The sequence below is a fragment of the Anser cygnoides genome, chromosome 18 (assembly GCF_040182565.1).
Source record: "Anser cygnoides isolate HZ-2024a breed goose chromosome 18, Taihu_goose_T2T_genome, whole genome shotgun sequence".
NCBI lineage: Eukaryota > Metazoa > Chordata > Aves > Anseriformes > Anatidae > Anser > Anser cygnoides.
The window spans coordinates 4,162,861-4,177,305 of record NC_089890.1 but is presented as its reverse complement, the minus strand read 5'-3'; the positions used below and the strand labels follow the sequence as shown (position 1 = coordinate 4,177,305).

Genomic DNA, 14,445 nt, shown 5'->3' with positions numbered 1-14,445 from the left:
TGGATGTGGGCAGAGAGAGACCTTCAGCCACCGTGGGCATTGGTGGCACACAGTCTGGACAGAGATGGGTGTGAGAAGAGGGATAAATCCCAGCTTTCAGCAATCAGCCAAAGGAGCTGATTCACAACTCCACGGCACTGCGATGGGTGTGGGGCTGATACCAAGCGCCCATCCTCAAGTGCTGCTTTTAAAGAGGGAGGTTGGAGGAACAAGCTGGAGGTGCAAGATGTGGTGTGCTCGTAGAGGCTTGGGAACAAGGGCCAGCTCATTTTAACATAATAATATGCAGATGGTTTTGCTTTTTCAAATATGCTTAAGCTGCTCTTTAAGACTTGTGTGTCCCCTTCTCCTGGCATTAAAGCACATTCATATTCTGCATGCGAGACGCCTTGTACAGCACAGCAGCACAGACAGCGTGCTTAAGTGATCAAAGCACCTTCTGTAGCTGCACCACGAGCAGTGACAAACAGAGCTGTTTTACAAACACTCTGCCTTATGATCTCGCCAAGAACTGACACATCCTCCTCCTCCCCGCGGGTCGGGTGCCGGAGCGGCGCACGCTGACACCTACCTAGGAAGCCCTCTTCATCCACGATGATGGTGTAGTCCTCTGGGGTTTCCGTGAGGCTGAAGAACTTGCACCTGGCAAAGGCAAACAGCAGAACGGGATTAGCCTTTGAGCTGAGGTCTTCCAGCTAAAGCAGAGGCCCTTTCCCTCCCCAAGCTCTGCTGGAGGAAAGAGCCACAGCCTGGTGCGTACGGAGTGGCCCAGGGCGTTAACAGATGTAGACTTTACTCCTGGCTCAGCCACTCTGCGTGCACACACTGCGTGACCCACATTCCCTGCTGCCTGCCTATACACCATGGAGCTGGTAAAACACATATTATTTTTATGACTTAGTTATTAGCTACTTTTCTTAATTACCATATCCCTTAAGGCTTTCCATCACAGCCCAGGACCTGCTGTGTGGCCCCAACACAGAGCAAAAGGCTCTGCCTACCCACTGATTGCTCTGACCTACTCCAAAAGCCTCCCCACGGTTCACACGTGAACCCCTCTTGCCGTTTAGCCCCTGAAGTTGCTTGCCACATCAATGTTTGAAGGCTGATCTCTCAAACAAAGCCCCTGCACCTCTTCCTACTGCTTCAGAGCCTCTTCCCAGGAGCAGACAGCATCCCAAACCCCGCTGCTGATCCCTGCAGGAAGCCTCCCTCCCTTGGGGAGCTGCAGGTGAGGAGACAAAGGGCAGCAAGCCGTGCACCCGAGCCCAAGGGCACGCTTCCCTCCTCTCCATCCTCTGCTGCCTCCCTCCGCTCTGCCCCACGCCCATCTCCTCACACCTCAGGCCACGCGAGGCACGGCCTCTCCATCTCCTTCAACACCAAGCCCAATGTCACCCCTAACACGAGACACAAAATAGAAGTGACGTGAGGTTCTCAAGCTGTAGACACACAAACAAGAAAAGCCTCAGCCTTAAGGTTTAACGCCACAGAGATCTGAAGGATTTTATTTTCCCCGACACACACCAACCTACGTACAGCAAAGTCTACTTGAAAAAAGACCTCCACCACCTCTGTTCCTCTACCCTTGGTCCCCAGCAGCACGCCAGAGCGCCCAGACCGCATCTGCAGCCCAAGTCACTGGAGAGGTGGCAAAGAGCAGGATTTTGCAACTGCACTTTGTAATGCTATCAGATTTATATGAGGCCAGCTATAGAAAATATTTAGATGTTGGCAAAATATGGATTTTTCTTAAGGTCCCCAAATTTCACAGTGCATTTACAGCGTAATTCCTGTACGCCATACAACTCAGCAGGACTCACCAAGCACACACCACCAGGGCTTCTCAGCACCTGTGTCCCAAAGTCTTCAGGTCTTGTGGAAGCCAGGTGCCCCACCATGGTGGCCCCACATCAGAAAAGAGAGGCATCCACTTGATTAGAGGATCAGACTAAGAACTGGCGTAGGCTGTCTTTTGACTGGCTGAAAAGAACAAAGACTGCAGCTATCCCCTCCAAAAACAACAGGCAGGAAAACGAGATGGCTGCTGCCCTCCCCATCACCTCAGCAGGAAAACCAAAGAAACAACACGCAGCTCTATTAGCGATCTGCCACGCAACCTACAGGGCTTCATGTAAATGGAAAATACCGGACAACCTGCCTCTACAGACTCGTCCTGCTTTCCTAGAAGCATCCGTCAGGACAATGAAGCATGACATTCTCCTTCCTAGCACAGATGTATCACTATAAAATACAGCAGTGGCCCCACCACAACAGAAACCACAACTTAATTATTTTGTGTCATTGGTAATAGCTACCGTGACAGCCACATTTACTAACTCAACTCTCTCCAGGAATAGTGCCAAGAGAAGCAGAAAACAGTAGCAGCCCCAATTTTTTATTCTCACTTCTTAACTGCACAAGGATGCTACCTGTGATGGGTGATCTATGGTGGGTAAAAGGGACTTCTGGTATGCTGCTCCAGGTGGCTCCCAGGAGGTATCAATATTTATTAGTTAGCAGATGAATTCCCTGGAGAAGTCACTGAAATAAAATTATTTGCAACTAACAGGCCGCCCACCCACATGCATGCTGACAAGGGAGAACCTAGTGGTCTTAAAGGAGGAAACGCTAATATTAAAAAAAAACAAAGCAACAAAAACAACACCAGCTTTCTCTGATCTGCGATGAGATTTACAGAGAAACTTTGTTCCACAATGGTAATGAATGTATGTGTGCACACACTGACCCAGCAGAAAAAGCATGAACGTTGACAGATGCCATTTTCTTAGCACAAGTCTAAAAGTGATGATATTTAAAGGATACGTACAGATGAAATCCCATAATTGCTGGCTCAGAAAGCATGTCAAAACCTCACATCTTCATATCCCAGCTCCAAGCCCAATCCCCACCTCACAGCGTTTCTGCAAAAGGTCAGCAGCACAGAGCTATTTGACTTTAAAAGCAGTCTTTTCACCAGCCCACAGAAGAGCAGTAGTTCTTGGGGTATATATTTGCTTTGTTCAAGCCAACCGTGCATTTTTTCTTAGGGAAAAGCTAAAAATGAAAAATCGGAATTGCAAACACTGTGTAATAAATATATGGCGCAGGAAAATTTATTACCATCGCATCTATTTCCACTGAGTGAAACTCAAATTGTCTTGAGGCATCAGTGACAGAAGGAGCCCAATATCGTATTTCTTTGTGTGCCATACTACACGTGCCTCTTCCATTCAAGCTATTCCAGCCATTTCTCTTCCCTCTTACACCAGTCCTAGAAAAGCTGAATGCCACCAGCATCATGTATTCTCACACCACAGCCAAGAAAGGAAAGGAAATGCCCTTTAATCGCTTTGAGACATCAGGCAAGCAGCATTTCTCTAACTACGTATGGAAAGCATATATATGTAAAGAAGAAAATATTTTTAGTTCCCTAATAGCCAAACCTCGGATAGATTCTTCTGGATTTCTGCCTTCTTCATGTTTCAGCACATTTCCACTTCAGCACTGTTGCTGACTTCGACTGCCTGACAACATATGTCTTTTTCTGGCAACGCAGCAAATGTAGACCAATCTATTATTAGATTAGATCTTTGAAACTGCAAAGCTTACACTGTGTATGGAAGTAATACCCGAGCTTGCACAGAGCCGGAAAGCATGTGTAGGATGCAGCAACAGCATCGTTTCAGTTTGCAAACAGCCCGTAAGCCTCCCCGGGAGAGGCAAGCGGGCAGGAGAGCACCCCCATTGGCCTCGCTTGCAGGTTGGCACCAGAAGCGTCTCCTCCAGACATTTGCTCCCCAGACCTGCCTGGATCACAAGGAATCGACACAACTTCCCTGGGTCTGGTCATACACACAAGGACGTATCTGAGGGGACACTGCTAGGGGTTATTGGGAAGTTCGGCACAGATGATGGTCTTTAAGAAAACCACAAGTCCCATCTTCTCATTTATAAGGAAATTACTCAATTAATTGTTGCCTAGGCAGGGTAAAGGGTTGCAAAGCTGTTTGTTTTATGGAAAAAGACCCCTCCCAGAAGCAGGTGGGCATCCGGCCTCCCCACAATTCAGAAAGCACAGCTGAGTGCCATTCAAAAGCGACATAATGGCTAAAAGGCATTCAAATGCAAAGTTTGGAGGTAACCCAAAAGTCTGCGAAGAAGCAGTTGATCTGAATGGGAGTTAGGAAGTAGCAGCAGAAAGCTGATCTGAGTGAATATGGAAAAACATAATTTGTTGGGTTTTATTCCAGGCTGTCTTCTTGTTTTAGTTGAGAAAGGATTTATATGCTTCACTCTGTACATTATTATAATAATATATATTCTTAGCAAAGAAAGACAGTCTCATGCTAATCATTTCCATCCTGGTGATCTTAACTTCTTTGCAGTTTTATAAATAATGACAAGAGGTGAATTCTAGTACGACATATTGTGAAATATATCTAGGAAAGCAGTAAAGAACACTTGTGCTGTTAATGCGTTTTGACATATTTGTGTAACATGTTAAGTACTTTACACCATCTAATTACAAGACTATATAGTCAAATAGCACTGAAAATTGCAAACAGTGAAATGGCTGGTGTTTTCTAAACAGTCTATCTGTTTGTTAGCCAAAACACTTTGCCATCTTTTTGGTGAGACTCGAAGTACAATTTAGCTGAACTCCAAAAACAAAAACGCCCCTTGCAGTAGTTGCCTGTTCGCTTTCTACTCAACGTCAAGGTCAGAAAGCAATAGATTCACCTACTTTATGGTAATGTAGTTCTGAAGTTTGGTATGAGAAGGCTACTACCCTGTTAAAAGGAGCACTATTTTTTGCATGTACTGTGTAAAACTCTGCATGACCACCCATGCCAAGGGCAACTCTGAAGATAGCACAGCACCCTTAGAAAGGGTCAAAGGACGGCGGTGACATTCCTCCCCGTCGTTAGTTGTGCTCGGATCTGAGACACAGACATCAGCAAATACATTCAGAGACTGCCTACAGAGCCACTGTGATAGCAGAGTTTGGTTCATTACAGAAAGTTAATCATTTTCAAAATCAACAGAACAAAACTAACAGATTTGTGGCCAAGGAAAGCAAGTACTCACAAACAGACAAATTCTGGGAAGTCCTACAGCCTGTGCTATGCCAAGACTTCCAACACGATAACCACGACGGTCTTGTCTAATCCGTAATAATAATAATGACAGTTTAAGCTACAGATTACATTGTGTACAGTTGAAAAGGGGGACCTTCAGTCAACCCCCCCCCCTTGCCACTTTTCTGTAGCTGGGGAAGTTATCTAAAGCCTTTACTTAGACCTTGAGACAACTGGGAATAGAATAATTGAAGAATGATCTGCATTATTGAAGGAATGCAAATCAAGACCAAACACAAAAAGGATGCCTGCAATACAGAAAACAGGAAAGAAAAAAAAAGAGGGGGGGGGGGGAAGGATGTGGATGTGCTCAAAGAAAATACTGATTTTAAGTACAGATTACTGATGAAGCCAGGGAACACAAAAAATGTCAGCTGGGTGCCTACTGTACTTGCCTTCATTAAAGCAGTATCAAACCATGGTTCATATCTTCATCAGAACAGTTCCATGTGGTCTGGACTGCAAGAGCCCATGCAAATCAAATTACTGCTGTAAATGAAAGATTAGCAGTAGCTTGGAACAATATTGACTAGTAACTCTGGCATGACTTCCATTTTTCTGGAGACAGACTTGGTCAGTCCAGACTTCCCAAGCTGCGGATTTAACAAAGCTATGATATTCAAGAGTTATCTTGCAACACAACCTCAGGAGATTTTTTTTTGGTTGTTGTTCTATAAACCCACACTTGGGAGTTTATTTTGTATGACTAGCAAAGTCTAAGTCATGATGCTTTCAGTAGTCAAAGCACAAAGTTTGCAGTATTGCTTTCTAAAACTGTTACTTTAGAAACTAAAACAATTTTTTCTTTCATTTGTCATGATAGCATCGATTTTTTTTAATACTTCCTAAAAAAACAATTAGAAAGCAACATGCAACTTGGCCGGCTTATTTTCCCCCCTTCAATACACTTCCACCATCATATTTAGAAAGATTCTGTAAGAAAATCTGTTTTATCTCGACTTATGTGTAGAAATAAATTCTTGCCAAAAACAAAGTAATACATGGAAGTAGGAGTAAGAATACACCATGTGAAGAAACTAACGCGTGTTACGTGCTGGAACAGAGTGGAAAACTCGGCTTAGTGAAGGAGACTCTAAGGGAGATGAAAGGTCTGAGTCCACCCAAGTGCAGCTCCCTCATTAAACCACTCCACCTGATGAATGTGACCGTGCTGGTTTCCCATGCCAGCACGACTGCAAACAGGAAAAAAGCCTGCGGTGCTCAGCAGAGATGTACTGCAGGAAATATAAATGCAGTTTAAGACTATGCAAGTGTTACTGCGCTCATCTGTTATTTGTCCACTAAGAGGCTAAATATAGAGAATTTTTCTTGAACTTCACGAGAACGATGCACAAAACAGCGACTTTAGGTGTGGACGTTGTGAAGTTAACGCATCTCTTACACCCTAGGCTCATCCTGGGCATGGATCTGCAGAATAATTTACTGGCCTGATGTAATTAAAAGTTATTCTTAGCACAGATTTTTCTTTCCCGGGTCATAAATTATTTCAAGTGAGCTCTGCTATGCAGTTTTTACTTAGAACATCACTATTCACCACCTATATTAGTGCACGGGGCTGAATGAAAAACCTGGATCTGAACCTTACTGCTGTGGCCGGTGCTCAGACGATGAATGAGCCAGGTGCTTGGCAGCAGTTCCTCCTCCCATACGTCAAGGAAAGTCACCCCGTTATCTGCAAATGGTTCGTCTGCTCTTTGGGACTCCAGTCTGCAAGGCACCATGCAAGCATCCACAACAAAAAATGGGCTGCAGGGGGCAAAGCACAAGGACAGAGCCTGCAGCAGATCTGCATCCATACTGCACCTCACCTCATCCAAGCACAAGGCTTCACTCAAGGTTTTAGCATTCCTACTGGATTTTTAGTGACGCTAGATACGGGTGTTCATAGGGGTTTGGCAGATCCAATGTGTCTGAAAGCCTGTTTGGTGCTCAGACAAGAAGCAGCTCTGAACATCAGGGTTTAAAAATCAGTTGTAACACCATAATTACAAATTTCCTGGGGTAACAAAAAAATAATATATTGCAAATGGGATTACCCCACCTCTATTTCTCATTCATCATTTTCTTTTCTTCTCTCACATCTCACTTCCCAAAAGGGGCAAGAGGAGTTAAGGGAGTAAGTTCTTGATAAATCAAAACTAGGAAATCACTTCTGGTAGTTTCAAGTTGAAACACTTCCTTTGGTTTTTAAATGATATAAAAAATTTCATGCCAGCAACAAACACTTCATGGAAGGCGCTATTCCAATTTGATATGACTGAGCCCCTCAAATCTTCATTCCATAAATAATCTCAGCTGGTGAATGCCTTCTGCTTGGGAAGCGTTCATTTGTCTTGGTGCAGCAGACGACAAGGGGGGGACAGAGGAAAACAGCAGCCATGGCTCAGATTTGCAGACAGGAACAAGATTCCCCACTAACTTTAAAGATAAGAAGACATTAGAATCAAACAGCACTCTGGTAGGTATACACTTAGGTTTCTGCTCCTACACTCGCATCTCAGGCCTTTGAAACCACGTTTCACAGCACGTATGGCTGCCACACTACCATGCTCGTGCTCAACCTGGAACCACACGGTTATTTCTCTGCCTTATGCACGTTGCGTGCTCTGCAAACGCTGCTGTTGGAGCAGGTTTAACAATCCCGTGGCAGTGAGTGAGCCAGGACAGACCCCAGCTCCCTCTCCTGCAGCCATACACGAGTTGCACAGCATGGTGTTGGCTTTTCCCTGCCTCGGAAAAGCCATTTCTATCACCTGCCTAAGTGGGGAACACAGTAAATCACGACTGAGGGCTGGAGGGGAGGGGAAATGAGAGGGAGGCAACGCGTTCAGTTAGGTTTCACTATCCCAAATACTACTTGGACTTCCTAGATTACAGGAAAAAATGCAGGTGTCAGACCACTGATGGAACTGGCTGCTTTTCTTCCTGAAAGCAGACATCTCTCCATGCTCTAACTACTGGGGACAGAAAACAGAAGAAAATTACTAGGTCATTCATCTTCTGTTACAAACTTCAAGACACGTTGCTTAATGCTGCCTGCAAGGTGCTAGTTTTCTCCCGTCATCACACAGTAATTCTGAGCCCAAATTCATCAGCATACACATGAACACGAACTGAGGGAACTACACATCTTTGTCCCTTACCTGCACAGAAAGCATCAGCATGCCTGCTCATAGGGGAACAGAGCCATACAGTCAATAACAGGCGCTCCTCCACACTCCAAAATGATTTCCCATGTTTCTCATAACATGAATTTGGCAACTTCAAGTCCCCCAGTATCAGTACTACTACTAATAATAATTAGAGCTAACATCAGTATTAGCTGATTTTCCCTGCCTGTCTAGAAATCAAAATCACCAGGAAGCTCAGGTAAGGGCATGCAGCAGGCAAGGTGAAGGCCACAGCCTCCCTCCCGCCTTGAGATTTCTCGGTGTGGTGGCACAAGCTGGGGGCTTGGACGCTCAACCCTCACCAGGTTGGCGTTCATCTTGTGCTGCCCCTTTTTACCAAACGGTGCATGCATTTCCACTGACTCAGAGCATCTGAGATTGCCACGCTACCAGCGTTTGCTCAGAGCTTTCTGCTGGCCGTGCCAGAGAAGCATCTAAAGCACGCGTGGAACAGAGGCTGGCACTACAGACCAGGGCTATCCCTCATCTAGCAGCCCATCCTGCCAGCTTGCAAGTGCTCCCAGGATCTGTTTTCCCACCTGCTAACACAAGTAGCAGCTGATGTTGAGCTTTCACCAGGAGGAGCCTCCCTTGGCTTGACTACAGCCCTGCTTGCAACTTAAGGTGTCCTATGTGCAATAAAAGGGGAAATTAAGTGTATTAAGGCAAGCAATTTAGTGATGTCTATCTTCATAAGTTCCCACTTTTCTAGTTACTGGGATACATAAGCAAAACCCTTTTGCAGGAATAGAAGGATCTTGCTTAAGTTGGTTTTGGATCACTAAAGATACAATATTCCCCAACAACAAAGTGTGCAAAGAAGGCATATTCTTTGTTCTGAACACTGAAAACATGGATGAGAAAGTCCTCTTCTTCCAGCCCTCATTGTTGGTTGACCTGTATCATGTTACAGAAACTCAACTTGAAAAGTGAACTTTCAGGGAGAGTCACTGTAATGCAAATTCCTAATTTTGGAGGGGGAGGAAAGAGAACAACATACAAAAAACAACAAGCTTTCAAAGTTCACAGAAATACAACCAAAAAAAAAAGCCCAGAAATTATTAGCATGGTTTTCTGAGCTAAAAAATAGCCACAAAAAATGTTTTGTTTTTTTTTCCTCTTCTCTGTGCCATTCACTGAACATAACCCAGTTAGTGGCTTGCACCAACTCTCTTCCCAACCCTCCTGACTTTCATCAAACCCAACAGTAGCTTTATTCAATACAAAACGGACAAAGGGCAAAAGCAGAGGACATTTTTCTTTATAGAAATCTGCCTTTAACACTATTATCTGGAAGAACAGCAGAACTGTGTCTCTGTGTTGCACAGAACTCCAATTAGGACCGTCTAGCTCTATCTGTATTTAGCTTTACGCTGCGGGCTCCAGGCACGTTTCTGCAGCTCCTGCCAGCGTGGTGCTGAGCCATGGACTACCGGGGAGTGGTACAACCCCACAAAGCCAGGAAAGTGGTGTAAAGAAAACAAACAAACAAACTAGTCACAACTCTTCACGTCCAAGTAAAGTACCCGGAGGCCTTGTAGTAGATGAAATGAAGTTGTGCTAAGGCAGCAGGTGAGGCACAGCACAAGGGGAAATACCAGACCCACATCAGGCAGAGGGTCTCTCCAGCGTGGCACTGCCAGCAGTGAAATCCAGAGCCTTGAAAGCAGACCCAACACGTCCACCCGGGTGCTGTCTGTGCAATGCTGACGTGCTATAACCATTAGCGGGAACCTTTATAACCATTAACGTGCAGGAGGAGCAAGGATGCTCTTGTTTTGCTTTAAGCATAGCAGAAAACTGCCTGTACAGACTCTGCATGTTCTCCTCTGTTAACCAAAACCGTCTATTTAAACCGATCCTCCCCTCTTTCCCTCCCCCCAAAAGTTATTGGGAACAACCATGAGAAGGGACTAAGACCCTTGCAGCATGAACAACAGTGTCACAGCCCTCGGGCCCAAGAGACGTGACAGCAGCTGATAATAGAAATATTCAAAAGATAAAGTAGCCTTAGATAAGGCGTTCCTCCAGCCCCAGCTACGTGAGGACAGTCACAAAACAGGCTGTGATCACCAACCCGATCCTGTTTTAGAAGGGAAAGCACCCCCGGCACAGCTGCCTTTCCAGCTCCTGCCTGCTGTGAAGGCGGGCGGTAACGTGCCTCCGGGCTTATGGGGTCCGGTCCCAAGGGCTGCAGGCATCGCTACTGTCCTGAGCCTACAGAGCAGTAGGGGAGGCTCTGTTCCCTTTAGGTGAGCCCGTAAATTACATCAGAAATCATTTTAGTCCACTGATTTTGACTGCAATGTCTTTGGAGTTACAAATGGGAAAATGAGACCAAGTTCTTAGCCACTTTTTAAAAGCAATAAACCAAAGAACATCACCACCACCACTACCGAACCTATCAGACTTACGCTATCATCTCCAGAGAGACTAACCTAACACCTTGCCCCACACGGGTCCTGTGGGCTGGGCTATGACTCAGTTCCCATTTACGAAGCAGGTCTGCAAGCACCCCTGTTGAGCAGCACGGTATATAGAACCACACCAAACCTCATCATACTCTCATTTAATGTGCTATTTGGGATTAAATGAGCATCTCAGGCATCGCTTCGCTTATGTTTTATTGTTGTTCTTCCTCCAGCTTTATTTTCTGAACAAGCATCTGAAATAAAGCAATAGAGCAACAGCAAAGTGTTTTGAATCCCCAAACTTTCAAAAATCATGAAGTTATTTTCAGAGTTAAAACTATCATCTGATGTGCTGTGCAGTGCTGCCTGTACTAATTTCCTTCTCCTAGGATAATGGCAATAGTGCACATCACTTCTCATTCAAGTGCTTTAATTTGTTCTTTTTGGCTTGATTCTCCCCCAAAGCATCTTTAACAATATTGTTTACAGTTTTATCACTGTTAATGACAGGGAAGTCATTCTTCAAATCTCCATAGAGGGTCAACGAATGTTTACATTGAAAAGGCAAGATCTCTTTGCTTTGGGAGAGAATGTTGCAAATGAAATCTCTGAAGGGGAAGCTGGAACAACAAATGAAAAGGAAGCTCAGTTTGTGTGCATTGGAAAAGGACTCATTTATTATCTAACAATTAACCAATTGATCCAGACACACCTTTTCCTCTTCTCTCTTCGCTATTCCTGCCTGCCAGCACTGTTAAAAGGCCATCTACTGAGAGCCAGCTCACCCGCATAAGAGATGCAAAAGCTATTCTTTCCACTGGAAATAGTCCATCATTTATTTAAGCAGAAAGTAACTATGCTTTAAAAACTTCTTCTTTACAGCAGCAACAGTATTCTCAGATCAACGCTTCACTATTGGAGCTGAACTTCATTTCAGCAAAGAAAGGTGGAGTACAACAGAGTTTTCCTTAACCACAAAATTATCTTCTACAAATCAGCAACTGTGTTGAGAAACACATTACAGATGTGGGTGTGGGACCTAAGGTTTACAGTTGAAAACAAAGCATGATTTAATGCACAACAAAGGCTCATGAATACATTTTACTGAATGGATCCAGAAAGATTATCTGACGAGGACAATGCAAATGCTGAGAACAACAACAGCAACAGAGCAAGCCCTGCTTCCCTTCCAATTCAGGCACTATACATCAGCACTGGCAAGTCTGATTCTCCCTTTGGTTACTCCTCCAATGCCCTCTGCTGCAGAATATTGACTTTGAAATTCTATCAGCAATAAAACAGAACTGACTTTTTCTAAGTGGAGTGCTACTGCACATCCAAACCCAAATATTTGGGGTACATAGTAGCTATTATTGTGTTCAGCCAAAACCCAATGATTATTGTGTGGGCAACACTGAAAAAGAGACTGCAGAGCATGTGCTTTTTATTTCAAAGACAGGAGAAACCCAGGCTCTACCCAACAGGGGCAAGAGGTTCTTACGATACTGCTCCAAGATACAAAGAAGAGAGGAAGAAACTGCAAAACTGTTGTGGACTGGAATTGATGAACTTGTTTCCCTGCAGGAACCATAAACACAATTTTCCCAGCATGGGACATAATAGTTCTCCCACAAATTACTAAAATATATTTCCAGCGCTCAATATAGAAAGCTAGATGCACAAGAAATGTTTGCAGCTTCAATGCAGGCAGTAATTGAGAACATGTGTGGCAGGGGGATTGGAGGGGGAGGAGGGAGCAAGCTACTCTTCATCGAAATGGAGTGGCGGGAGAAACACATTTCAGTCCTCATCATTTTCAAAGAGCTTCCATTTTTGAGCGGGTCCAAAACCCCACGATATAACCCCATCCAAGGGGGAACGCTGTGAGCGTGCACGTCAAACCTAAATTTAATGCACATTAACAATTTAAGAGATGTTGCTGAGCCTGAACAATAATAAAAAAATGGTCATTTACTTTCCCTTCTGCACAGACAGTGGGTTTAGTTTCTTGAATGAATTAAGGACACATTTACAGGAAAAGCTACCTCTGACTCCTCTCATTCTCCCAAGCTCCATTTCCACGTCCTGTGGCACAGGGGTATTAACCAGCCCAGCTATGGATGAGAAAAGCAATACTCCTGCATATCCTAGCTGGCATTTTGTGCAAGATAGCATTGTAGATGCGCCAGCAGCCAGCCTTCCACAAACCAGTTCAGCAGTTAAGGTGTTGACTAAATTTGCAGCACTCAGAGGAGCTGAAAGGAAGCTTCATTTGCTTCCTTGCTAATGAAGTGAAAGGAAACTGCTCTCACACCAATTCACTGTTTTTTTGGATAACGAATCCCTATAAATACAAGCAAAGGGGCAAAATGTATTCCAAGAATTTATTTATTTTTAATAAGTCAGTATTGACAACCCACCAGTTTTAGCCTTGAAAATGTAAAATGTCAGCCAGTATTATTTTTAAAAATGCTTTTCCAAAACGCTCTAAAACAGTCTCGTCAGGCTGCGAAGGAAGGACCCACGGAAAGGTAGGCCAGCATCGAAATTCTTCCCAGGCCTACCAGGCCCAAGAAAAACATGAGTAATTATTCAGCAAGTGTGCATGACATGGGCTCAGACTGAAGTCTGCCCTTTCTGAATATTGCCCTTTAAATCCAGCTGCCAGACCAACACCCAAAACAAAAGCCAGAGCTCTGCGAGAAACGAAGCCCGCTGATAATGTGGAGCGGGTCACTCTTTGGGTCAGAAGAGAGGTTATGGCTAGTTTTCCATAATCCCATGCACATTTTTGTGTTGCTCTGTCACTGAAGGAACATTTCGGCCACTCCACAGGGCTTAACCTCGCTGGCTATGCTTTGGACCCCTGCAGGGTCAGCAGTGTAGGCCGCTCAAATCGGGGCCTCAAACAACCTGGAAGGTCGCTCAGATCGGGGCCTGAAATCAACGTGGCAGAAGTTAGTTAGCCCTTCCCTCTCTGGGGTCTGGAGAGGTTTGCTGGCTACCTCAACTGGCTGCACTGTACCTGCAGAGCCTTCAGATTTTTTTCTTTTGAGCCCTTCAGTTTCAGCACAACAACTCTTGCTTGTGGTCTGTACAGCACCAAGCACAACAGGGCTCAGACATTTCTGGGGAGCATTAACCCAAGTGACATGAAGGGCTGCATTAGGAATACTGCAAACTTTGTAATGCTGTTCAGCCTAAAAAGTTTGCCAGATTATGAGAAAACAGCTGCTTAGAGCCAAAGATTTATAAACTCCACCTAAAGATCTTATAATGCCTGCTGACTGAGTAATAAGATGGCAGGTGAAATACAAAGTCAATAAATGGAAATTAATGCATACAGGAGGAAAATAATTTTAATTCTGAATGAAGAATGACAGGCTCTAAATGAGCTATTACCACTCAGGAAAGAGATTTTGAAGTCACTATGGGCTGTTCTCCAAAAGGTTCAGTGACTTTCAAAGGGGCCATGAGAATACCAGTAACCAGGGAGGGAGGTGAGAATATCTCCTTGCCCCAGTGCACAAATCCAGCACATACCCAGCTGCCAAGTACTTCATGATCTGACCATCCCAAGGCTACCGGTGGGCTGAAACTGAATTGTAAGAAACACACAGAAGGGGCCTAAGGGGAAACCAAGGCATGGAAAACTGAACAGACGCGGGCGATTCAACTGCAAGAAGAGATGGGTCAGCATGG

The 14,445-nt window shown here is 44.7% G+C and overlaps 1 protein-coding gene across 1 annotated transcript in view; it reads right to left on the bottom strand.

Moving 5' to 3' along the window:
* Window positions 1–14,445, bottom strand: part of CASTOR2 (cytosolic arginine sensor for mTORC1 subunit 2) — a 127,718-nt gene that overhangs the window by 62,360 nt on the left and 50,913 nt on the right. Inside the window, exon 2 of the mRNA XM_066979646.1 lies at window positions 572–642. Within this exon, the coding sequence (XP_066835747.1) occupies window positions 572–642 (71 nt within the window). The remainder of the gene's footprint in view (window positions 1–571; window positions 643–14,445) is intronic.